The sequence below is a fragment of the Pagrus major genome, chromosome 11 (assembly GCF_040436345.1).
Source record: "Pagrus major chromosome 11, Pma_NU_1.0".
In the NCBI taxonomy this organism is placed as follows: domain Eukaryota; kingdom Metazoa; phylum Chordata; class Actinopteri; order Spariformes; family Sparidae; genus Pagrus; species Pagrus major.
The window spans coordinates 10,894,186-10,918,172 of NC_133225.1; the positions used below are offsets into that span (position 1 = coordinate 10,894,186).

A 23,987-nucleotide genomic window follows, 5' to 3' on the forward strand; every position below is an offset into this window, starting at 1 on the left:
TAGGCGTGTTCAATGATTCGTCCCTGACATGTCTATCAAATGACGCCCAGTTTAATGTGACACTGCAGCAAACACCCGTCATGTTCATACAGTGTTACTCCTGAGTCCAGATGTTTGCAGACTAACAGCTGAGTCTTCTTATTTCTGCTCTATTTAATCTCTTCAGTCCTTTTTTTTTTTATTTCTGTCACTTGTTTAAATAAATTAGGAGTGACGTCACACAGGCTGCTTCCTACTGCATGAACCCACAATGACCCTCCAGGGGTTTGGAAAAAAAGCCCTTTCCCTAGATGAACAAAAGACTTAATTTCAGCAATCTTCAAGTTTTTATTTGTTTACAAAGTTAAGATTGCAATTTCATATAGTCCTTCCTTAAATGAGTAGAAAACCTTTTTAAAGAATTAGTCAAAAGGCACAAATTTTACAATATATACATTTGGATCTAAATTATAAATATATAGAAAACAAAAGCACAACCCAGAATAAAAGTGCTGAACACAGTTTCTTTTTTTTTGTTTTTTTTTACAGAAAAAATAGGCTTTGTTTAAAAATACATACAATCAGTAGCATGTTTTTTGTTTCATTTTTTGTTAGCAATAAATTATTTGAGAGTGATAACATTGATAACATAGAATATGCAAACGGTGGAGAAACGAGAAAAGATGGTTACAGTATACACAGAGCTATCCATCAGAGATCAGACACACAACAAGCTTGCGACACTCAATCATAACCAACAAGAACAGTAACTTGATTATGCCATTCTTAGTGCAAAATGATAATAAAATGATAAAAGGCCTAACTACTCTAATGAAGAATCCTTTAAAGAAGCGTTCTCTTCCTAAAAAAATGCGCTCCATATCCCTCAAATGCATAAAGCTTTATTTGTGTGAGTATAAACACAAAATCGAAGGCAAATCTTTTGCAGACTGGTGTCTGGGAATGTGCCTGATGTGGAATATTAAAAGCAAAATTAATGAGGGTACGAGGAAAACATGCTATAGTAAGATGCTGCAAATGAAAAAAAAAGAAAAAAGAAAGAAGCGTCAACAAGAAGAATCTGGGACACCGAGAGTCAGTCTGAACCTAAACATCTGTTACACCGAGGGAGGGTAAAGGCTTGGACACATCAATTGCACGTTTCAGTATAACCCAGGTGTGAATCGAGTCAAAAATATGTCAGCTTTAACATGAATTAAATGTCCAACACAAAACAAAACTGTCCACAGAAAAAAACAAGTTCCTTAAAAAAAGAAACAGCCTTTGATCTTTGCCCTAAGAAGGCATAAACATTTAAAATCACTGACATGTTCACAAGGACAAACAACAAAACCCATCACATTAAGTCTAAAACATAAATACAGCAAGAGTCACAGCACAGAGTTAAGAAAAAAAATAGCACATGTATTGGTTAGTTTCACCACTGTCCGAAGGGGAAATGATATATTTCTGCTAACGCCCCGCCGTTACACCTCCTGTAGGTTTTCTTCCTGAGATTTATAAAAGTTCTGATATCTTAGAGCCAGTAACTTTTAGGGGTGTCTGTGGAACACTTTGGTATCTCTCTGCGAACTGAAGGCCTGACGAAAGGTCTACGAGTTGGAGAAACAATTCTACTTGAGAAAAGCAAAACTGAAATGAGCAGAAATAAATCCAGACACTGTACAGCAGTACAGAACAGTGCAATCTTATTTGGTGGCAGGTTATAATAGAATTTGTTTTATAGTAATCTTGAAAACTAGAAACTTCCCTGACCAAAACATTTCCTTAACTACTCTAATAAGCAGGATAACATATCTAAAATCTAAATATCCCTTAAATATAAATAACAATAACTTTTATAATAATAACAATGACTGAAACGTCAAGAACGCATTGCGCTCAATCCCGTGAAAACTTACTATACAAAGGTTGTATGCATTTCAGAATCTGTTTAAACTAAAAGGCTATGAAGCACAACAGAAATAAGAAGATTCATACCATGCAAAAGTAACCACAAAGCTTTGCCTGTTGAGCGTAAACAGTACTTAGGCATTTATGTCTCATAACAAATGTAGAATATGGTTTTATTGCTTTTTAATCACTTGAACTTATCCCGGCTTTTTTTCTTTTTTGTCATGATCCAACTACAGTGCATCTTTTTCACACAAAGATGGCCAGATCTCACAGGTTTTTAAATATGTACGATCATACACAGTGAACATCACAAAGTCTAAACATGTTGCGAATGTTTTTATAGCCTTGACGCCTGAAATGGAAACACGCGCAGCCTTCTCATCAGACCATCAAGACAATAAAAACTTCAAATCCTTTGTTATCAACTGTAATTAAAGACTTGAAACAAATTTGTGTTGGTCAAAATGACACAAAAAAACAACAACACACTTGAGACTTTCCTGAGAAATTCAAAATCAAATCAAACCAGGAGTCACATCACTAAATGTTATTGTCAGCTTGAGAAAAAACGGGGGGTGATGACATTTTTGGAAACAATTTTTATCCATGCTGCTCAATAATCCGTGCCACACCGACCTCCGCAGCACGTTGTCGTATCACACAGAGAGAAAGGACAAGTCCGACAATCATACGAACACAAACAGGCTGAACAGAGGCTTCTTCCAGAAACCAACACCAGCCTAGTGTAACACAAACACCGACTGACTGACTGACTGGCTGACGGAGGGGGCTAACAGATAAATACAAATATACCATATTTAAATTAAAATTAAAACCAATGCTCAAGAGTACAAATCTATACATTAGGCTACATGGATTTTTAAAGACTGCATTTATAGATTTCTCCAAAGGCACTGTTTGCAACAGCAGACTGCTCTTCCTCTCCCTTTTTCCTCACACTAGTGTTCATACAAGCAGGGAGAGTAACAAGAGGGAGCATGTAGAAGAGAAAAATGAAAACTGAGGCATTTCATGGCTAAAAGATCAGCTAAAAGATTTCATCTGCTATTTTTTTTTTCTCATCTTCCAGTTCAACTCTATCTTCTGTTTTCACTCAAACCAAGCCTTGTTTTAGTACAGACAGACGGCCATGAAGCGAAGTAACAGTAAAGCAAAGTCCTAAAGATGCGGTTTTAACTGGTGAAAGGCATTTAGAGCTTCCAGCGACTTCACCGATCATACCTCGTAAAATCAGCAGCGGGAGGTTTATTAAAGATTTTCCACACCCTCGATGAATGAGCTTTTGTTTAGACAGCTCCTATGTTCAATAAAATACAGTTAATCACATGTTTTTTTTTCACTTTTGTCGTTTTACAGCTGCCTTTCACTGTGGAGGACACACTTTGGTGCAGAAATCTGATATTGATCGAGCCCGCTGTCACCTCGACGGCCTCGGGCAGGTGAACGCTACAGGTGGACAGAGAAAAGAGTGAGCCGAGCGCAGGACAGGCAGTGACGTGACTATAGGCCCTGAGGGGAGAGGGAGCAGGTCCGAGGGTGTGATCACAGACAGCAGCGAACGACACACAAAATAAAGACCGAACAATAAGAAAAGTTCGCTGTTGGAGCTCCTAGTCTTGTGGCAGGTACTGAATGACAGACTTGCGGTCCGGTCCGGCCTGTAGCATGCTGTTCAGAGCCTCGCGAATGTCGAGGGCGGTGGCGCTGCAGTGGCCGTTGGGTAAAGAGTCTGACTGGGGGAGGAGATAGGAGGGAGAGAAGTGAGAGGAGGAGTTGGAAAACAGAGAGGAGGACGGGGACTGGCTGGAGAAGAGAGAAGAAGAGGACGATGACGGGATGACGTGGCCGGCGGGGATGTGAGAAACGAGGCTGTTTGACACAGAGGAGGTGGAGGACGTGGTGGAAGAAGAAGTGGAGGAGGTAGAGGACGAAGGGCTGGCTTTCTGTGTGGGCATCTGGGGAGAAGCGGGAAAGTCAAGGAAATCTAATAACAAGTCTTGATGGTTATTGGCCAGCAGATTGGGATTCTGCTGCTGCTGCTGCTGCTGCTGCTGCAAAAGAGGCTGCTGTATCTGTGCAGCGTGCTGGGCATTCTGAGAGATCAGAGACTCCAGGTTAAAGTCAATGCCCAATGCTTCAGAGGCTCTCGCCAGACTCTCCAGGTTAAGCCTGCCCTCCGTGGTATCTGGGGAGGGCGATGGCGAGCTCACAGTCAGGTCCAAGATCTCATCCAGGGGGTTCTTGGAAGACAAACTGGTAGATGGCGTGTTCTGATGGTGTAAGAGAGACTGGTTCTTTAGCTGGGGGAACTGGTGGTAAAAGGGATGGGTGTAATACTGGGACAAATTGGAGGTGAGGCTAGCTATATTGGGTAGAGGGCCCTGATTGGTGGTGGAGGTGGTGGAGGAGTTGCTGTTCCAGCCGGGAGGGGTCCTTTGCTGGGTTTGGCTGGGATTTCTCTGTAAGGACAACATGGTTATGTTCTGGGAGGGCTTCTGCTGTAAAGTGGGCTGGCTTTGGACCTGCAGTCTCTGCAGCTGGGACATGCTCCCAGGTTGAGTCCTTTGTAGAGCGTTTTGGTTCAGTTTCTGTTTGAGGATCGAACTCTGGGCCAGAGACTGAGTCAGGGACTGGTTGTGCATGGGCTGCTGGCTGAACAGATTAGCCAGCAGGTGTTTGTTCTCCTCCTTCATTTTACGCATGCGCTCCTCGGCCAGTCGCTGCTCCACAGCCTGCTGCTCCCTCTCCTTTCGTCTCCTCTTCACCTCCTCGTCCATTAGTAGCAGCTCGTCGCGCACACGGGCCACGCAGTTCTCTGGGATCTTGATACCTACGAGAGACGACAAGGACGGTCATGTGAGTTATCAGTGAATTGAATATTTAAAACATGTGATGTTCCAAAGTTAAATATTCTTACAATGACCATCTCATTTTAAGATGATATCACAGTCCATGTATTCACAACAGCAGTAAACAAGACACATATCCACGGTGCATTTTAAAAAAAAATATCTTTATTAAATCTGTGTTTGACGCACAGAGAAAATAAACCAGACACTGAATCTCCAGCGAGCGTCCTCACACTGTTCACGGTTGTCAAGCTGTATTGCAACATGATCTGTGTTTTTGGCGCAACGATTTCATAAGTGTCAATTAAAGTCAGTGCAGGAGTTCATGAGAGACCTGTACAGAAACTGAGCAACAATTTCCTCAGTTTGTCATAAAGAAGTGTCACTTTACCATCAAAACAAGTCAGTGAGGTCTGGCAACTCAAGCTCAAATTCATTAAATTTGATTAGGAATATTTCAGTTACAATACCAATTTTGCTCGGATATGAACGGGATTCAAAAAGAGTTAATGCTGTAAAAAAAAATCCTGTTTTAAACAACCATTGTGGCACTTTGAATAGATTTCTGAGTTAACAAGGTGCACTTGAATGCATCGTGAAGTAGGGGCGATGTACTGACCGACTTGCTTGTTATGCTGCTTGGTTTTAAGGCGGACGATTTGGAGGATGCTGGAGCTGGTGATGTCAGACACCACATCGGATACACGTTTCCACACACGCAGAAGGGCACCACACAACATGTGGTACTGACGGAGACGCATGCCCTGCAGACACTCCTGGCCTTCCTCGATTTTCTTACACTTCCCGTTCCTGAGGAAAAGACAGAAAAGAAAAAGTCAAATATTTGATGCTTTTCACAAAAGAGCCCACAAGATTAGTGCAAATCAGAAAAACAACATGGCTGGGACAGAATATTAAACAGTTCACTGGTCATCTGGTGGCACATGAGAGGCTTGCAGGTTATTTCTTCATGACTAGTTCTCAGGTGATCTGCAAATCCTTGGGAATGGCATCTGACCTTAAAACCACCCTGACTGAATCCTAATAAGCACCAGCCTGATTAGATGCATTGAGCCATTAATCCCGAGGGACGCTGTGGATTCCTGCTTACCAGTTGGCATGGCTACATTTCTTGAAGGAAAAGGTGAACTGGTTCTCCCAGCTGTCTCTGGCTTCCTCTGGAGTCACCTGGGAAAAAGGAAACATACAACTGAAATAAGCAAAGAACTCATCATAAACACATCTTGGTGCAACACCACTAAACAGCTTTTTACCAACATAGAAACTTTAATAACTTCCAACTCAAAGTAATTTTTTTTAGCTTTATCTTAATTGAAGTCCTCTGTTTTGTCGTGGAGTATATAAATATTGTGTTCAGTGCGTTTATGGTGAAAGGTCATTAATCATCACCCTGTTGTTCATGTAGGGAAGGGAGACTATAATATAACTTCATCATCCCTATTGACATACGTTTAACACATTTTTAAGCTCTACAGTGCCCTGCACATTACTTGTTCTAGTACTCTTCTATAACCACAAGGGGGCATCAGACTCCACTCAAACAGCAATAACAGATCAAGAAGGAATTGTCAGTCCCGAAAATGTCATATCAGCCCAATATCATTTTTTTCCCTTTTTATATTTGAACTTTTGTTATCTTGAAAAAACAAATATCTCAAAAGACAATATTTGTGAGCTGGTTATGAAATATTTAGATTAAATTAAAAACTATTCTGACATTATTCAGTATAAATACGCTGATATAAAGATATCAGTGGAGCCAGTTACCTTCCGGTATCGTTGCTGCAGGTTGTCCAGGCTCTCAGGGTGGGCCTGCTTGCCAATGTTGGGCTTGTAGACAACAAGATTCTTGCCTCTTCCTTGCTCAGCTAGCAGCACACATGGGTGGTTACCTCGCAGCTGTGGAGGGGCCACACAGAGAGGAAATTATTTGCACTGACTGAGAGATCAAAATAATCATTTCAGTGGAGATCAACTCATCACATTCCTATTATTGCAGTGCCCCATATCGTATTCCTTGGGTTTAGTTTGCTTATCGTAACATGGTCTCACCTTCAGGGAAAGGTAGAATCCCTCGTCAGGACCGCTGAGCTTCAGTGACCTGTTGTAGGCCTCGTCCCATGGCATACCTCTGTCCACGCTGATCTACAGGGGCAAGAAGATTAAAGCATGTGCTGTCAAAGTCTGGATGGTATGTAAGTAACTTTATATCGCAACAGAGATGTCAGAAAGTGCTTCACAAAGGCAATAATGCATAAACATCCAGTAATGTTGACATAAAACACAATAAAAGCAGAAATAAATAGAAAATAGAAACATTTTAACAAAGGCTTTCAGCAAACGTCTGTCAATACACAACTCATATGCAGTTAAATTACCCTGTTGCTTGACCTAAATTAGTGTTACTGTTGTCCTGTTTCTCATATCTTTCTCTGCTTATGGCTGTCTTTGCGCTTATCTGTCATTTAATTATATGTCTGCTTTTGCATTGTTGTTCTGCAATTTGGTGGGGACCCAGTGGAGAGCAATCAAAATCTGTGTTGCACGAGACCTTTGAGAGGACCTGGTTAACAATTTAGCAGCAGCATTTTGCAGCAATTGTACATGATACATGGAAGATTTGCAGGCATCAAGAGAAAGAACACAATGTGAGCCAGACTCTTGCATAAAAAACCGAAACACATGTTCAAACAAAAAGTCACGCAGTGTAAGTGATTAAAACTCATCATCTACCACAGTCGTACACACACCCAACACTCTGCGCATACATACTTGCTAAACTGGTCATAGCTGTGCCGCTTTCTGCCAACTTTAAAATGTCAAACCTAGGTTAGCAGCCAACAGCGAAAAGCAGAAGACACCAGTAATTATCCTGTTTCCCCCTCCCACTTGTGTCTACATAGACTCCTCAGCCCGTAGGCGAAGCCTGTATGATCACAGTGTTACTGCTGGCAAAGTGCCATCAATCACACCTATAGAGTGCAGAGGCAGCTGCTTGATTTACCTCAGGGAGTGCAGGCTATGTGGTACAAATCTTACAGTTGTACCAGGTCTCTAATACTAAGCATAGTACAAACCATGTCATGGAAATCTTAATGAATCTATAGTCCTTACAAGCACTGCTGGATTTAACTCAAAGGAGAGAGCATCAACGAGAGACTTGCATGTTTTTTTGCCCATCATGTATATTCATAAAATCACTTCTGGGTCGTAATGTTCAGGCACTCTTGGGCATGGAGTGTTCACTGTTCAGGGTTCATAAAAAGGTCACATCCCGAGGTGACGTGTAATGCCTCTAAAGCAGCCAGTAAACGTGCCTCTGCTCACCAGACTGTCTGCTGGCCTTCTGGCGGTCGCTACATCCTACATACAGGCCCACGGAGGTGACACAGTATTGCTCATCTGTTGTTGCTTTGCACTATACAATTTCTTATTTTGGCTCCGTTAAAACTAAATCTGGACATAACTCAAGATATGATACAGTAATGATCTAACCATGAAAGAATAGACCTGAGGTGAGGTTATTCAGTGCTTACCTTATAGAGAACAACCTGTCCATCCTGAGGGTTTCCGACTGTCAGGAAAGTTTCCTGTTTCTCTTCATAGATCTCATCGTTACCCGGGGCAAGGTCTGTCAGAGACACAAAGGAACAAGTATTTAAAATAATTACTCACATCAGAAGTTGAGGCACATTCTTTCTTTTTAAAGCAATCCCTGAGGGGACAATCAAAATCTAATAAAAGGTATGATGACAGACAAATGAAGACAGAGTGAATATTTTTAATGTTTCTAAGGTAATCGATTATTGACTTCTGTTTTTTTAAGAAGTTTACCAATATATTTAAATAAGTAATCTTGTTGGGGCTACCTTACCTTTTACATTTTCTGTAATATATTGTGCATTAATAAAAAACAAAACAAAACAACATCCTAAAACCATGCCTTGTTTTGAGTAACACTTGACCTCCATACCTAATATTCCCATGTCGTATTTGCCCTCCTTCTTATCCTTCTCGATCAGGTAGTCAAAGTTGTCAGTGAAGTACTGGAAGAGATAGTTCTGCTTGTGGACCTCCAGGCCCAAGATGCGATTTAAGAACTTGGTGATGCTACAGTCTAGGATAAAGACACAACACAAAACAGTTAATGCACGCACCACAGGGGACTTAAACTGTGAAATAGCTGCAGTAGAAATAGTAGTACACTCGCATAAAATATGTGCGCATGCCTCAAGGGTACTTTACCTTTCTCAGTACTGATCCCAAAGCGAGGCTCCTTACAAAAGATGCCCACATCCATCATTCCAAGCTTCATGTCTGAAATAAAGAAGAAGATCGTTTTACTAATAAGTCACAGTAAAAGTTGGTTTGTTTGCACGCGTTACCAGTCAACCAAAGCTCAAACATACCTCTGAAGAACATGGCTTCACCCACAGGGTAGCCTTTGGGAGGGGGCACCTTGTTCTCTATGTGGCCCAGGATTGCTTTGGTGATTTTATCCAGAGCCTTGGTACCATACTGCAAGAAAGAGGACATTTCACTCAGAAGACTCATTCAGAGATAATGTATACTGCTTAAAGTTAAAAAGGAGCATATTTTGACACTTGACAATGTTCTGAAATTTGCCTACCTTGTTCTCAAAGTTGTATTTGCTCAGGTCTCTGGATTCTGTAGCTCTTCTGTCTCCATGGGTTAATGCACCCTGCAAAGTGGATTAGCAACAGTGTTATTATTAGCATTGGCAATATTAGCTTCACAATCGTAAAAACATTATCACACTAGTATAGAGGGACTCAGTGGCGTGGGATGAATCTGCATTTGTATCATTACCCAACCTGACTTTCCTGCTCAGCCTTGTTAGGAGAGGATGACCACGACTGTTTATAAGTAATCACAAAAGGATAACTATTCATATAGATATTAAGCAGTAATTACAGGATGACGACAATTTACAGTAGTTAATAGCAAGGACCTTTTATTCTTGTTTGCCATGTTAAATGTCCACTGCAAACACAGCCGGCGCCACTCTTAATTATCTGAAAATCTACAACTATGTTTAGCAAACATATTTGTGGGACTGATATGACTCTCTGGTCTAACAATGACGCATTTGTGGAACCAAAATACAGTTAAAAGTCCCAGTCAAATAATCAGGGATTTCACATATGAAGCTTGATCACACACACACACACACACACACACACACACACACACACACACACACACACACACACACACACACACACACACACACACACACACACACACACACACACACACAAACAACAGGCTGTTCTCTGCTCTGGTATCAACAGGAAACAGACAAGGTTGATGTGCAAGGCAAATGTTTTCTTCAATTTCTTGCTGACATCATGTGCCTCAGTAAAGTGACAGGTAAAACCATCTTGAAATAATTTTTTTAACCGACTTTTGTCTCGTAGTCATCGTCTACGATCTAATCTGTGTTTCATGCTTTTTAATATTCAAAATTAAACTGTGATGGAGGTGAAGGAAAATAGCAATCCAGTCTTCTACCCAGCTGCTGCCTCTACCCACAGAGACGAAGTCTTGAGATACCAAAACAAAGGGATGTCTTAGCCAAATATGACTTCACTGCTGATCTGGAGTCAGCCAGTTGTGAAGGTATTCAGCCATCTAAGATGGAGCAACTGTGTGTGTGTGTGTGTGTAGTATCGGGTTCAGGCAGGCGGGCGAGATGTGACCTATTCTTGATGCAGATTTACCGAACACAGCTGGCAAACACAAGACCGACTTCCTGGAAGCTCCATCCAATTGCACACTCCTTGCCCTTTTTCCCAAAAGAACTGTCATGCTGTGTCACTATGGAAATAAATGACTGCTGGTGCTGAAATGCATTGATAATTATGGGGGAAAAAAACCCTACACTTATCCAGACAAGCTGCTTTGCTTTTTCTGCTTATTCAGTTTTCCGTTAGTGAGCAGGAGAAGGGAAAGACCCAGAATCTCTTGAGATTTGTGGAGGCAAGTTGATGTAACTTCAAGCAAACCAGCAATAAAAGAGGCTCTTCAGAGAGCTGCTAGAGGGGGGAATACCCCAGCGAACAGGAAGGGCATGGGGTGAGGGAGCAAATGGTAGACCTGGTGCACAACAATCAATAAACATAAAACACAGATACGATCTGTTTACGGTAAAACAATTCTTCTCACACTCCGTAAGATAACAAAACAACAAGGATTATTTTCCCATGAGACAGATTTTAGTCAAAATAAGAAAAAAAGGAAGAGCAAATACACACCCACACAAACATATATAAGGCTTTTATATTTACCAAGCTCTCGAGTCTCTTAGCCACAATGGAGGCAAAACGTCTCTCCCCAGCTAACTCTGAGATGAGGAAGATGTACTCTGGGGCCGTCACCTGATTGGACCGATGGGTGCGACCTGGAATGACGAGCATATTATGATCAGACAGAATTTATACAACTAAAACAGCTAGAAAGATGAGGACTGTAACCGGAGTTTATTATACATTGTACAAGATTATACAAAGACAAAAAATATGAGTTAAAAAAACCTAAATTTCATGAATTTAACAAAAACAACTTTGGGAATTTGACTTAATACAAGCTGCAACCACACACAGAGTGTATAAATCCTCAGGAACAGAAAAGTAAGAAGGGGATATTCCTGCTGACATGATAAGATTTGCAACACTAAAAAACACTGAAACATTATCTTTACACTCTGACACAAGATCCCTGCTTGAACACGGTTCACTAACAACATAAAAACTTTCCGCCAAGTTTTCGATGGAAGTTACGGAGACTTCCACAGAATCGCTAATCACTGTCTGTGTTTATTTGTACAATGTGTGCATTTGTGTGGGTGTGTGTGTGTGTGTGTGTGTGTGTGTGTCTGAACACAAGCCGGCCAAACAAGAATTAGTCTACGAGTTTCACACTAAGCAGGAAGTTTGCTAATGGAAAGAATTACTAATTTGCTAATTACTGCTACAAATAATGAATTCATCTGCTCCTCTGTGATGGTGCATAAAATAATACCTCATGGACAGAGGATGCAGAGAATTTATTTTAGTATATCCTTCTGCTTTTCAGCCGAATCAAACTAAATATGTACATACAAGTCATACTAGGGAATACCCCAGGAAACAGGAAGGACAGAGGGTTAGACATACTTTTCAAACTCGTACTAATTATGTAAATTCATGACCCCCTTTCAACCTGTTACATCATGAAAACTCACATCTCATTGATAAAAAATAATTAAATTGAATCCACATATTGGCTAACACTATATGAGAAGCTATAATGAGCAGTGAGGAACATTAAATTAGCATGAAAGACCCAAGATTGTATCTACAAAAAGTACATCACTTTGGTTATACATATTACATGGTGTGATCAACTTCCTCCTCTGTAACACAGCTGCTTAACTGATAAAGAAGAATAACTTCTCAAGCATTCCCTCCCCTTTACCATTCAAAAGCTCATTGTAGGATTGAATATCCCGACTCACCAAATTGCTGAATGGCCCTGTCTGCACTCCAAGGCAGCTCCAAGGTCATGTGCACCCTGCGCCTCTGGTTTTTCACTCGCTTGTCTGCCTGCAGGGAAATCCCAGAGCTTGCTGCCTCTGAGATGATGGCCACCAACTGCAGAGGAAAGAGGTTTGGGTAATTGGTGGAGATCTTACTGAACAATGTTCATGTAGCTGTAAACGTCCTCTAAGATACAGCAGGACATTTATCTATTTAATTCGTTTATCTAACCTTCTCTCCACTCATGAAGCGATCCTTCTCCTTGATATTAATGTGGTCGATGGTGAGACCCTGCTCGGCCCGTGACTCGTAACGGACGCTACCGTCAGGACGCCGCACCACACGACCCTTACGACCAGTCATCTGCAGCAAAAATATATATCACATTATCACTTAATATATATTTTTTAAAAACTTTTCAAGGTCACTAAACCAAAAATTTCCAGACTCTCAAAGCCTTTATCATCATATCTTTATTATAATTATATATATTTCAAATAGCATATTCCTAAACTGGAAAACATAACAGTTGAAATTAAACCTTCGCCAAACTTTCAAGACTTTGTGAAAACCCTGATTTAAGATTATTAGACACCCAGCTTTCTAGTTGAGTGTTTACCTCTGAGACTTTATCTGGTCCTCCAAACTTATCGATGAGCTCGTCCAAGGTATTAAGAGGTAGTTCTTTTCCCAGTACGGATATTTTGTTGAGGAGGCCCTGCTTCATGTCCTCTATTCTGGCTGTGAATGGGAAACAAAGGGGTCATTAACTATTTAACTCTTAATAGACAAGAGCCACAAAAATAACTGAGACTGGACACATCTGCAAAACAAAAATATCATGCTTTAGTTGATCTTCTCACATATCACTCCTGCTTAAAGCAAGAAAAAAGGTATCTCGCTACCTGTCTGACAGCTAGTGTGGTTCACAAAGATGACATCATCATTGTCTAGCAGGGAGTCTGGTGAGGAGTTGGAGTCCGTGTCTATGCCATCGGAGTCACTGCTGCTGTCGTCGCTGATGTTGATCACGCCACCGCTGTCCACCGTGTGCTTAGGTACTTTGGGCTGGCGACCTCTTGGCTTCCCTGATTGGAAACAAGAAGTTTTTGGTGAATAATTCAATGAGAGGCTATGAAACAGCTGCTGACCGCTAGCAAACAGTCACATACACACAAATAGATTAAAAACACTGTTAACTGTTAAATTAGACTGCAGGGCAAAAGCCTGACATGTCAGCTGAGTACTGGTACATACAATAAGAGTGATAAACATAATATGGGAACTGTTCTAATATTATTTGGGAACATGGTGTGACAACTGCATCCTCTTCACTTACGTTTTCTCTTATTTCCCGGTGCCTTCTCCCTCCTCTGTTTCTCTGACGGGAAATGTTTTGTTACAAGAGACTGGAATACTCCCCTAAAGGAAAAAATGAAGATGGGAAACAGAGAAAGAAACTTTAATTCTGACAGCAAAGTGATCAGGAAAACACAGGATAGTTTTGGCAGTTAAGACTTTCCTCATAATAGCTGCCAGGTGCTGAAAGACAGACGAATGTGTTGTGTGTGATCTAATACGCAGACATTCAGGCATGTCTGCTATGAGAGGTTTAGGGTCAAACAAGTTCAAATCAATCGGCACACGCACCATCCCTTTCTTGTTTTTCTTGGATGAGAATTAAATTAAAATTAATTATCAGCTCATAACTAAAGAGAGTGTTTGGTTTAATTGTGGCTCAAATCCTTTTTTATAGATTGTTTGTGGTGAGAATGTCTTCTCCTCCAGATTGGCAAAACTTGGCAGTTTAATGAAGCAACAGACTGAAATGTAAGAAACAAACAGAGTGCTGTGGCTTCAAGCAAAAAGACAAGAGCCTGTCCAAACAGGGTTAAAGTTATCCGGTATCAAGAGAGAAAATGCTCAACGTTCCTGTCTTCCAGAAATGATTTGTTGTGACTGAACATTAAGCTGTTCAGACAGTGAACTCCCACAAAGACATTTTGTCATACAAGTGATTTTACTTTTAAATAAACCTATTAACGTAGGAACAAACAAGCCCACTAGAAAAAAATATTCTATTTCACTCACTCTGCTGCTGAGACAAATCTGTCGAGATGCCCGTCATTCTCATCCAGGACTTCTCTGGTGCGAGATTCTCCGGTAGACTGCAGCCCAATTACGATGCACTGTGGTGGAGAGAAACAAATACAGATAAATTACAGATCGTGTCTACTGTGTTACCTGAAGTGAGGTCTGTTGTGGACTAATTCCAGGCATCATGATGGCACATCTCATAACATCCTTGTAGAGTTTTGTCACAACTTAAATTAACTCAACTCAATCTGTGTATTGAGAAGTGCCAAAAAAGTACTGACAAAACTTTTCTTCAAAACAGCATGAATTTACTCGAGAAAAGCATCTCTGTCTCTCCTTTTAGTTCCACAGTACTTCTTCCCACTTGTGCAATATCTATAGAATAGAACTTGCACCCCAACTCATTAGGATTGCTCTATATAACTCATTGTTCAGAGTGTATTGTGCTGACCTTTCCAGCCTCCAGCTCTTTTTGGGCCAGCTCCACCAGACAGCGGACCTTGGCAGCGATACAGAGGTATTTGAAGAAGCGCTGGTGAGATGACCAGAACTGCCCCCACAGAGACTTCCTGCTGACCAGGCCAAGCTCATCAGCTGCACGCATGAAAACCTGCAATGCCTCCGCCCACTGGACACAGATTCCAGATGTTAATAATCACTTTCAAGTAAAGTTTTTTTTTTTCTTTTTGAAATCTCACAAGACCATAAGCAAACACAGTCACTTAATCCTCATCTGTGAGAGGCATAACACCTACCAGTTTGGCAGCTTTGTTATAGACCAGTTTGAAGTCACTGTCCAGTCCGATCTCTTCAATGCGGAAAGACACCCCTGAGAAGCTCAGCTGCCTGGCAATGTACATACCGCTCACTTTCATGTCCATGGCAACAATCTCCATGGCTCCGACACCTCTGCATACAAAAAGGCACATAAATCATTCAACATAATTCAATCATGGGTCAAAGAGCTGTTACCACAAACTGATTATAAGGCATTTTCCAGTAAGCACAGCGATTTGGGGATATGTATCCACATGATAGGGAGGCTCTCGGGAAAGCTTTTGATTGAAATTTGGCAAGATGTCACCCTACAAACCTCTTCTCGATGGCGTGCAGGAAGTCATCAAAGGTTCTGAAGGGTGTGCCTTCACCCCAGATTCCCAGGCGGCTCATGTAGATCATGTTCTTTGGCTCAGAGGCACCTGGAGCAGAGATGAAAAAAAGATATATTTTAAAATCCACTGTTATATTGCATTATATGAGTGTGTGTGTGTTTTTCCTGGTGCTTGTGTGTGTCAGAATACCTGTGGCACTGGCATACACCACTCTGGCCCGTGGCAGCTTGTTTTGAAGGTCAAGCACTGCCTTGCCCATCTTTGTAGATGTGGCATTCTTGGCTTTGTGGCATTCATCGAAAATAATCTGTGAGGGGAAAAGGTCAAGGGCAAACAGCGCACACATGGAGTGCTTATTTGTGTTAGAAAATGAGTTAGATGTGAGGTTTGTTAAGATCAAAAGGATACAACTCCGTCAAAGTCTGGCTTGCACCAGTCTAGGATCTGTTTAATTCTCGTCCGGTGCTGCCCTCCTGCCTGGCTCTCCCCAATCAGCGCAGAGTAAGTTGCAAACAGGACTCCTTCTGAGGTAGCTGTGTCTCCATACTTGATCTACAATAACAAATCAAACAGTCAAAAGACCTGTACAGAAACCTTCGCAAATACAGCTTGTTTAATTTGCTGCTCAAATGTACAGCTGAAGAGAACAAAATTAATTCAATTTTCTCAGGTTGTTGAGCCAATACCAGCTGGACTCACCTTGTTTAAGGCATGCACAGGAATATTCGATGCATCTATGTCTTTGAGATCTCTCTCTGCATCAAATTTCAGGTCATTGGATATGCTGAACCTGAGGGCAGAAACAGGAAAATCAGTAAATCAGCTAGCTTGTGCACAATCTAGCTCCTACATGCTCAATATGACATGGCATTGACTAGACACAAAACACAATCATATAAATCAATTATTGAAACATTTAACCTTTAAACTGATTTTATGAGATCTGCCAGAGTATTAAATCTCCGTTACCATAGTGCTTTCTTCCTTCCCTTAAGGTAGTTCTCCAGGATGATTCCTGCCACAGTGCGTCCCTTTCCGACCCCTGCCCCATCTCCGATCAGGAAGCCTGCCCTCTGGTTGTTCTGAAGGATAACCTCGTGTTGCTGAGGAGAAAACAAAGTGAACGCAAAAACACATAAACAAAGATATCTACATAATCCACACAATAATCATCCATAACTCAAAAATGAATAAGTGCTTCATGTTCTGTGTGTATGTGAGCCTGTGTGTGTACCTGGCAGGCGTAAATGATGGCCTCTAGCTGCAGAGCAGACAGCAGGCCACTGTTAATAGTTGGCTCAGGGATAGACAGAGTGTATGTGATGTCAGGAGGAGGGACACTGGATAGCGTGTTGGTCTCAACCACTATGTCAGGATGAGAAATTCCTATAGTGGCTGAAGAGAGCAAAAAACAGAACAGGTTAAGGAAGGGAGGAGTCTTGTCATGTAAACAAGAAAAATGTAGATAAATTAATAAGTAAGTAGATGTTGACATTCAGTCTAGTGGCCTACATTTGGAAGGTCTGTACTCAGCGTATGTGTCTACATGTCCCAGTTCCTCTGTCTCCTCCTCCTCTGCATCCTCTTCCTCTTCTTGTGGTGGCTGGGTTCTCGGAGCCTGGGGACACCACACAGACTTCGGTCATGTAATTCACATTGAAAATAGCCACATGTGGGAGTTATAGATCTTGTTTCAGGTTAGGTGAAGACGGGTTAGGAAAGAGACTGAAGCTGAAAGTCAGAGGCAAGTAAGCAGTTAGTGACAGAGATGTTCCAATACCATTTTCTTCTGATATCGAGTACCAATGTCAGTCATTTCATAGAATAAAATATATATTATTATTTTTTAACAGCCGTGCTAACTATGTATGGATGTTACAATTGCATACAGAGAATGAATGAGATAGAACTTTCTTTTACTATCTAGTTTTACATTCATAACCGAGAAAGAACATAAATATCAACAAATGTAAGTTTGCTGACGTGACTGAAGTCACACAAGTCATGGTTTATGGATATTGGCTACCTGTGCAGCGAAAAATCAGTTAAGTTGCATACAGACGTATAGGACGCTGCTATGGAGTAGTATAATCCAGCAATTTAGGCAGTATCGGATGCATTTCCGATATTGGTATCGGTATCAGAACAACTCTCGTTAGTAAAAAGTTAGCAGAGCACATCGAGAGGTCCTTAACAAGGACTGCCAACCAGTGCAACAGTATTGTAACACATGCAACTGAAAGGTGAACAAAAGCCAGTTGAAGCAGAATGAATGAGTGCTTTGAAACATGGCAGGTGCTTTACATATTCAGGCAACTTCTGATTAATGTTATCTGAGAAACTGGAAATGCAAAAGGGTCCCATTTTGACAGTTAGGTCAACATTAACACTTGCTCTTTTGTTGTCACACACACAATTACAAAAGACAGTGCAGTGTATGGAATAATCTGTTCATCATGCTATGTGCATTTGTAGAATGTCCAATCGATGCAATATTGCAGCAATGCTTTCATCATCTTTGGTAACACAGACTCGCCAAAGAAGGCTCAAGCAAGTTTTACTCATCATATACTAATACTTTTATGTGCTGCACTGTCAAAATGTGGCCCTCAAGTCTTAGATTAGTAGCATGTTATGTTGCTACGTAAAACAATCTAAGCTTTATCTTGTATTGCAAACACAGAGGGCAAAAACAGCTGCCCATTAGACGTGTCACATCATCTACGTATCTGTGCATTACTGAGAACTGCGTTTGAGTTGAACGTCAGATTGGAGAGGTTGGTGTTGCTACCTGGAATCCTCCTAAAGGTGGGGTGCTGATAATAGCAGTTATATCATCCAAACTGGCCAAGCCATGAAACCTGCCGGTGCCATTCAGCTGTCAACAAAAGATAAAAATGAAGAAATAGAAACACAAATAAAACACTGCCAGATGCATATGAGGAACTAAAAAAAACATGACTCATCACTGCATGTGCGTGTTGTCTGTATATTCATGTTCATGATAGCGTGTGGGCACTGGACTTGGATGTCCGTCGGAGCAGCACTCAACAAAATGCAATTTGTTGTCTGGCGGTGAAAAGCCAGCGACAGCAGCAACAACAAAAGGCAGATAAGGCTGTGTGTGTCTGGGAAATATAATGGATGAAATGAGGAGAGAATGAAAAGGAAAACATAAAAGGCTTTCAGAGGGCAAAAGAAATAAATGTACTCTGATTCATATCAAAAAGATATCCTTGGACTCGTCTAATTCAAAAAGGACTCAACAGCAACGCTGGCAGGGAGAGAGAAGCAACACATGAGAATCTGCTCCTCTCAGATCACTGAGATATTATTTTGCGTACCACTGAGACAACAGAAAACAAACCAACTGTGAAGACAAATATCAAACAAAAATATGTTTTCCAAACTTGACACTTTTGAAATATTTCTTCACAGTTTTATGCAACAATAGAAGTGGCCAGTCACATGAAGTCACATGATCAAGGCTCCTGCAGTGCTCTGCAATTTCAAAATAGCTGATTACATTAATTCAGTCTATTTGGGGTTTTACATTGTGACAATAATGGACGACTGGAATCTACACAAGAGAGGACTGTAAGAGTGTGAGTATAATGAAGCTTGGCCTGAGTTCAATCAGGAAGATTATTTTAATGCTACTCTACTCATTCACATTTCTCTCTCTCTTTCTCTCTCTGTCTCTCTCTCTCTCTCTCTCATGTCCCGCTTCCTTCATGATAAGCTGACTATGTGTTTATTTTTCAGTGTAACCAACCAGATTATACCACGATCTTCTTAAGCCAATAATATTGTTCCTGCCAAATGTTGAATTTTTACCGGAAGCCCATTCACACCAATGTCTAGACTCCTTCAGGTAGAGTATCCTATACCACACACGGCTACATCACTCCCTTAAAATACTATATCGTCACAATGTATGGTACTGGCCAAGGACTGTTCACGCTTCTCATCTTTATTGTGTGCACATGCCAAATAAATACTTCACTTCACTTTAAATAACCTTCTCCTGATTGAAATGGTCTTAGCTCAGCAGAGGACTACCTACTCACAGTGTTATAACTAAAGGTGCTCCGATTGATCGGCACCGATCGTTATCGGCCGATATACATTGTAAAGTTTCTCTATGCGCTGCTAAAATGTCACAGCCACACGAACCACAGGACTCTGCTGCTCACTGGCTGCTAACAGCTAACCTCCTGCCAATATCAATACGGATTTTCAGTGCCCTCTTGGTTTAACCAGTGCAACATGTTAGCAAGGTTCTTCCAGCAAGCTGTTTGTGACTGAGGGAATAGATGGACCGGTACTGCGGTGTTGGAGTCAGAAGTAGTCCGTTCAATTTATCATTACAACTTAAGAAATGCACCCTTAGTTATAACAAGTTTCTTTGTCAATTGGTCCAGTCTCTCAATTTCTGCTCTTAGGGTGTTAGAGATTCCACAAGAGAGAAAATGTGGAAGAATGGTAGACTTGTTCAGAGTTATGCTGAAAGAATATAATTCTTTTAAACCGCTGTGTGAGGTTATAAGATACTATGGTTTTTATTGAGCACAGAGCTAGTTATTGTGTATCGCTTACAAATTTTGTGGAAAAAGGAAAATGCAAGACAAAATGATATCTGTGTATCTGTACTAGGACTTAAGTAGTGTCAGTGAATCATTACTTGTTTCATAGTTAAAAAGATTATTTGAGGAATGCCGAGCACAAGTCTTGTTGAAACATTAAGCAACTGATCAAAGCAAATAACTGTTCCTTCCCCAGCGCAAAATTTGACAGTGAGCCAGAGCAGCTCTAGTGTTTACAGTGCAAAAGGGACAATCTGAACCTTGATTGCTGTCCACCTCCCTCAGAAGAGGCGTGCATGCAAGTTTGTATTCCACAATAGGCTGATGAGCTTTTGGTGTTGTAATCAGTGTTTCTGGTAATGATGTGTAAGTGTGAGTGCTTACTACTGACCTCTAGCTGGCTCTGTGCTGGTGTGGTGGTGGTACTAGTGTTGACGTCCCAGAGGGTGGGCACTGTGTCCAAGTTGTCTGTGCTGATGAAGGACTGGGCATCAGCATACTCCGACAGTGAGTCAGCCGGAGAGGAGAACAGAGAGTTTGTGGAGAGGTCATCAATGCAGGACAGGTCCTGAAGGCAGAGAAAGAGCAGAGGTGTTAAGGTTGACCTCTGAAACGGGGCAAAATATGGAGCAGAGCAGCTTGTTATACTAATTTTCTTCATCTTAAAAGAGTATAATATTGTGAAAGTGACGTGACAAAACCAATGTATGCAACTACACCCAGCCTATCCAAAAGTGTCCTTTACCATCATGCGTAATGGGAAAACAAAGGACTATAAATCCTAATTATATATCCTGTATCAGACACAGCACACAGGTTGTGCAGCAGAGGAATAATAAGTGTGTGTAATAGGCACGGATGGGAGTGAATCACAGACAATAAAGGTGGCACATTCATTCTGGATTTCAGCCAATACTGCACTCATTTGGGAGTAACACGAGTAGCCTAAACAAAATCTAATCACACACAGATGTGTGAGAGCGAGCACGTAAAATAGAAAGCGAGGGGCAGGCTTAATGAGAGTGCTTGTGTCATTTTAGCCATGGCTGCCTTCCAGTCGCCCCTCTATTCATATCCTTTTCCAAGCCATTAGCATGCCATGCTCTTTAACTAGCCTCTCACAGGCACCCCTGGTCCCCCTGAGACTTACAAACATGGATGTTGGGAGATAGGGATAGAGTGATGATGAGGGGGGAGAGAGCATGGTCGACAAAGACAAGCCAAGTAGAGGAGAAGCTGTTTTTGGAAATGTGAGAATACATCTTGCTCCTCTGTGTGTAGTCATCAATGTGTCTTTGATGCATGTGTGGAAGTTCCCACACCCCCATGTTCCCACTACACCCTCCAGAGGACCATGAAGTAGTCATGAATGCAACCCAATGGTCCAGATGGCTTATTCAGCAATTTCACTTCACTGTTTATGTCACTTTTAAGGTATAGTTCCACATTTTTGGGAAATGTGCTCATACTGTACACGTAGATGAGAAGATTGATACTCGCGTGTGAGGATTGTATCTAATCTAGCACCACCAGCTGCCCCCCAGTAAAACATTAAATCGTGGTTGTGACACTTACTGTAGGGTTTGTAAGGACCAAACAGACAAAATACAACATATATATTTCTAGTCTTTGTGCTAAGCTAAGTTAGCAACCTGTGTACAGACATGTGAGTTGTATCAATCGTTCATCAACTTGTATGCAAAGCCCATTTCCCAAAATGTTGAAACTTCCCTTTAAGGTCTGGCTGTCTGTGCTATATACTACCAAGCAAAGCAAATATTTATGCAGGTAGTTTACACATCTCTCCAACAGTCCCATTTAAACTTGCTAATATGGTTTGCTTACAGCACTTTGAACACGCTATTTCAGACAAAAACAATGTTTAGCCACAAGCGGTGACGAGTGGGGTTGAAGCACAGTATGTTATTATCACTGATAATGACTTTTAGACAAAGGAAAAATCTATGCTGTGAGAATTCAAAGTAAAGCTGTCCAGACACGGAGATAAATGAGTTGTGATGCTGCCTTAATCTCAACAATATGCGGCTACTGATTAATGCTGAGAAGCTGTGCTGACTTCTGACATCGCTGCCAGTTAGCCATTACTCACAGTTCATCTGAAAATGTTTCAGAGGCATGAGAAGACAAGATGTAGCGCTCTTAGGGCTAACATGACTACATCATGTGGGAATGGGGCCTAGAGAGGGTGGTAAACAGCAGGCAGACACAGACACATGTGTATATTTTTGTCATCTGACGTTAGAGAAGCAACTCGCTGACCATAACGCGTGGATGTTTGTGGATTGGAAAGAGTGCTTTTTCAAGGGTACAGCACTCAGCTTATCAGTGTTTGCTGGGAGCTTTATGATTATGCCTTTCTCTTCATGTCTCTCACTCTATCTTTCTCTTTCCTTTTCTCTCTGTGTGTGTGTCTGTGTGTCTGTCTGTGTGTCTGTGTGTGTGTGTGTGTGTGTGTGTGTGTGTGTGTGTATGCGCGCGCGCTTCCTGAGGGCAAGATCAGGCATGAGCTCGGAAAGCAGGCTCTCCAAAGTTGGTCTGCCTGGGTGACAGAGGGGTAGAGGTAGAGAGAGGCTCTGTAGCACATTACTGGCGCTCACTCACACATGTCCTTTCTCTATTTTCCTTGTTAATCCCGTCATCTGTGTGTCTTCCTGTCCCACCCTCCACTGCCTCACCTCTTGCTCCTCTCCCTCCTTTCTCTGCTCTTCTAAGTGGGGATGGATGAGTAAACAACAAGGCTCGGAAAAGGTACACTGTGTCACCAGAGGCGTCATTCCACAGAGGCAAAATTGTGGAAAACACACAGATAAGCACATAGACGCATGTATTTCATTGTGGAAAATGGAAAATTATTTTTCTCTTACGGCAGAGGAAATCACAATGTTTGATGAAAAGGGTTCATAGAGGAGTTTTGCTACAAACATTTTTTGATCTATAAAAAATAGTCCAACAATTCTATTTAATCTGAGTTGATGAATATACATCTTGCGGTATTTATAAAGTTATGAGCTGGCATAATAGGTTTGCTTTTAAAAAACAGTTATGGTTAAATGGTTAAATGACTTCAGTGAGCTGCATCACAATGATTAATTCAAGCTCAAGCTGAAAAACTAACCCTAAATTGATTTGTTCTGCAAATATGTGATGTAAACCTGTTCGTCATTGCTCTGTGTTATGTTACAATGTGACTTCTAGGTTTTCCACATCAAATAAATTCACGTAACAGAGCATACTGTTATTAAGAGGACGATCAGTCCTGATACAGAGAAGTCACTGAAAACTGCAGCAGGTCGGCTGGTGCTAACCAAGACATGGCCGACCTCAGTACCATGCTAATCGAGTTGTTTAGCAGAGCGTAACAGAGGCAGCAGTGTTTGTCCCCCGGCAGGCCCGTACCCAGGGCTGGTTCATCTACTGTTCCTAAGACTGGGCCCTGCCAAGCAGAGATAAGGCTTGAATTCCAACTGCTCTGATGCTAATCTGGCTCCTTCCACAGCACACAGCCACACATCCGTAGAATTACTAATCCTGCCTCTCTTTCACTCTCTTTTCCTCTGCTGTGCAATAAATAAAATACCTAAACGTGTGCATGTTTCTCTGAGTGCAAGTATTTCTTTCAAAACTGCTTTCATGGAATTAAATCTGCTTGAAATCAAATGTAATTTGTGGGAATAGGTAAAGAAAAATCACGTGTGTGTGTGTACATGTACACAGAGGAACATGTGAAAGCCCATTCGTCCACGCTCCTGTTTGTTTGCCTTTCACGTGTTCCTCATCCACTTCAGTTTCTCTTCTGCTATGAACGCTGAAGCCAGCATCATATCCTTCCATTACAACAGTTAA

General features: G+C 41.4%; 1 protein-coding gene across 2 annotated transcripts in view; it reads right to left on the reverse strand.

The window, feature by feature from the left end:
• Positions 1–483: 483 nt before the first annotated feature.
• The window catches only part of sbno2b (strawberry notch homolog 2b), a 60,807-nt gene continuing 37,303 nt past the window's right edge, over positions 484–23,987 (reverse strand). For both annotated transcript variants that reach the window (XM_073475976.1, XM_073475977.1), the window contains 28 exons: positions 20,515–20,691; positions 18,329–18,415; positions 17,050–17,155; positions 16,772–16,932; positions 16,507–16,640; positions 16,237–16,327; positions 15,946–16,089; positions 15,727–15,844; positions 15,519–15,624; positions 15,181–15,334; positions 14,877–15,053; positions 14,420–14,517; positions 13,668–13,750; positions 13,234–13,416; positions 12,948–13,069; positions 12,560–12,691; positions 12,307–12,442; positions 11,099–11,211; positions 9,418–9,489; positions 9,197–9,305; positions 9,033–9,104; positions 8,761–8,904; positions 8,324–8,418; positions 6,840–6,932; positions 6,555–6,686; positions 5,878–5,954; positions 5,386–5,576; positions 484–4,747 (listed from right to left, as the gene is read on the reverse strand). In XM_073475976.1, coding sequence (XP_073332077.1) covers positions 3,528–4,747; positions 5,386–5,576; positions 5,878–5,954; positions 6,555–6,686; positions 6,840–6,932; positions 8,324–8,418; positions 8,761–8,904; positions 9,033–9,104; positions 9,197–9,305; positions 9,418–9,489; positions 11,099–11,211; positions 12,307–12,442; positions 12,560–12,691; positions 12,948–13,069; positions 13,234–13,416; positions 13,668–13,750; positions 14,420–14,517; positions 14,877–15,053; positions 15,181–15,334; positions 15,519–15,624; positions 15,727–15,844; positions 15,946–16,089; positions 16,237–16,327; positions 16,507–16,640; positions 16,772–16,932; positions 17,050–17,155; positions 18,329–18,415; positions 20,515–20,691 — 4,527 coding nt within the window. In that variant the 3' untranslated portion in view covers positions 484–3,527. The remainder of the gene's footprint in view (positions 4,748–5,385; positions 5,577–5,877; positions 5,955–6,554; positions 6,687–6,839; positions 6,933–8,323; positions 8,419–8,760; positions 8,905–9,032; positions 9,105–9,196; positions 9,306–9,417; positions 9,490–11,098; positions 11,212–12,306; positions 12,443–12,559; positions 12,692–12,947; positions 13,070–13,233; positions 13,417–13,667; positions 13,751–14,419; positions 14,518–14,876; positions 15,054–15,180; positions 15,335–15,518; positions 15,625–15,726; positions 15,845–15,945; positions 16,090–16,236; positions 16,328–16,506; positions 16,641–16,771; positions 16,933–17,049; positions 17,156–18,328; positions 18,416–20,514; positions 20,692–23,987) is intronic.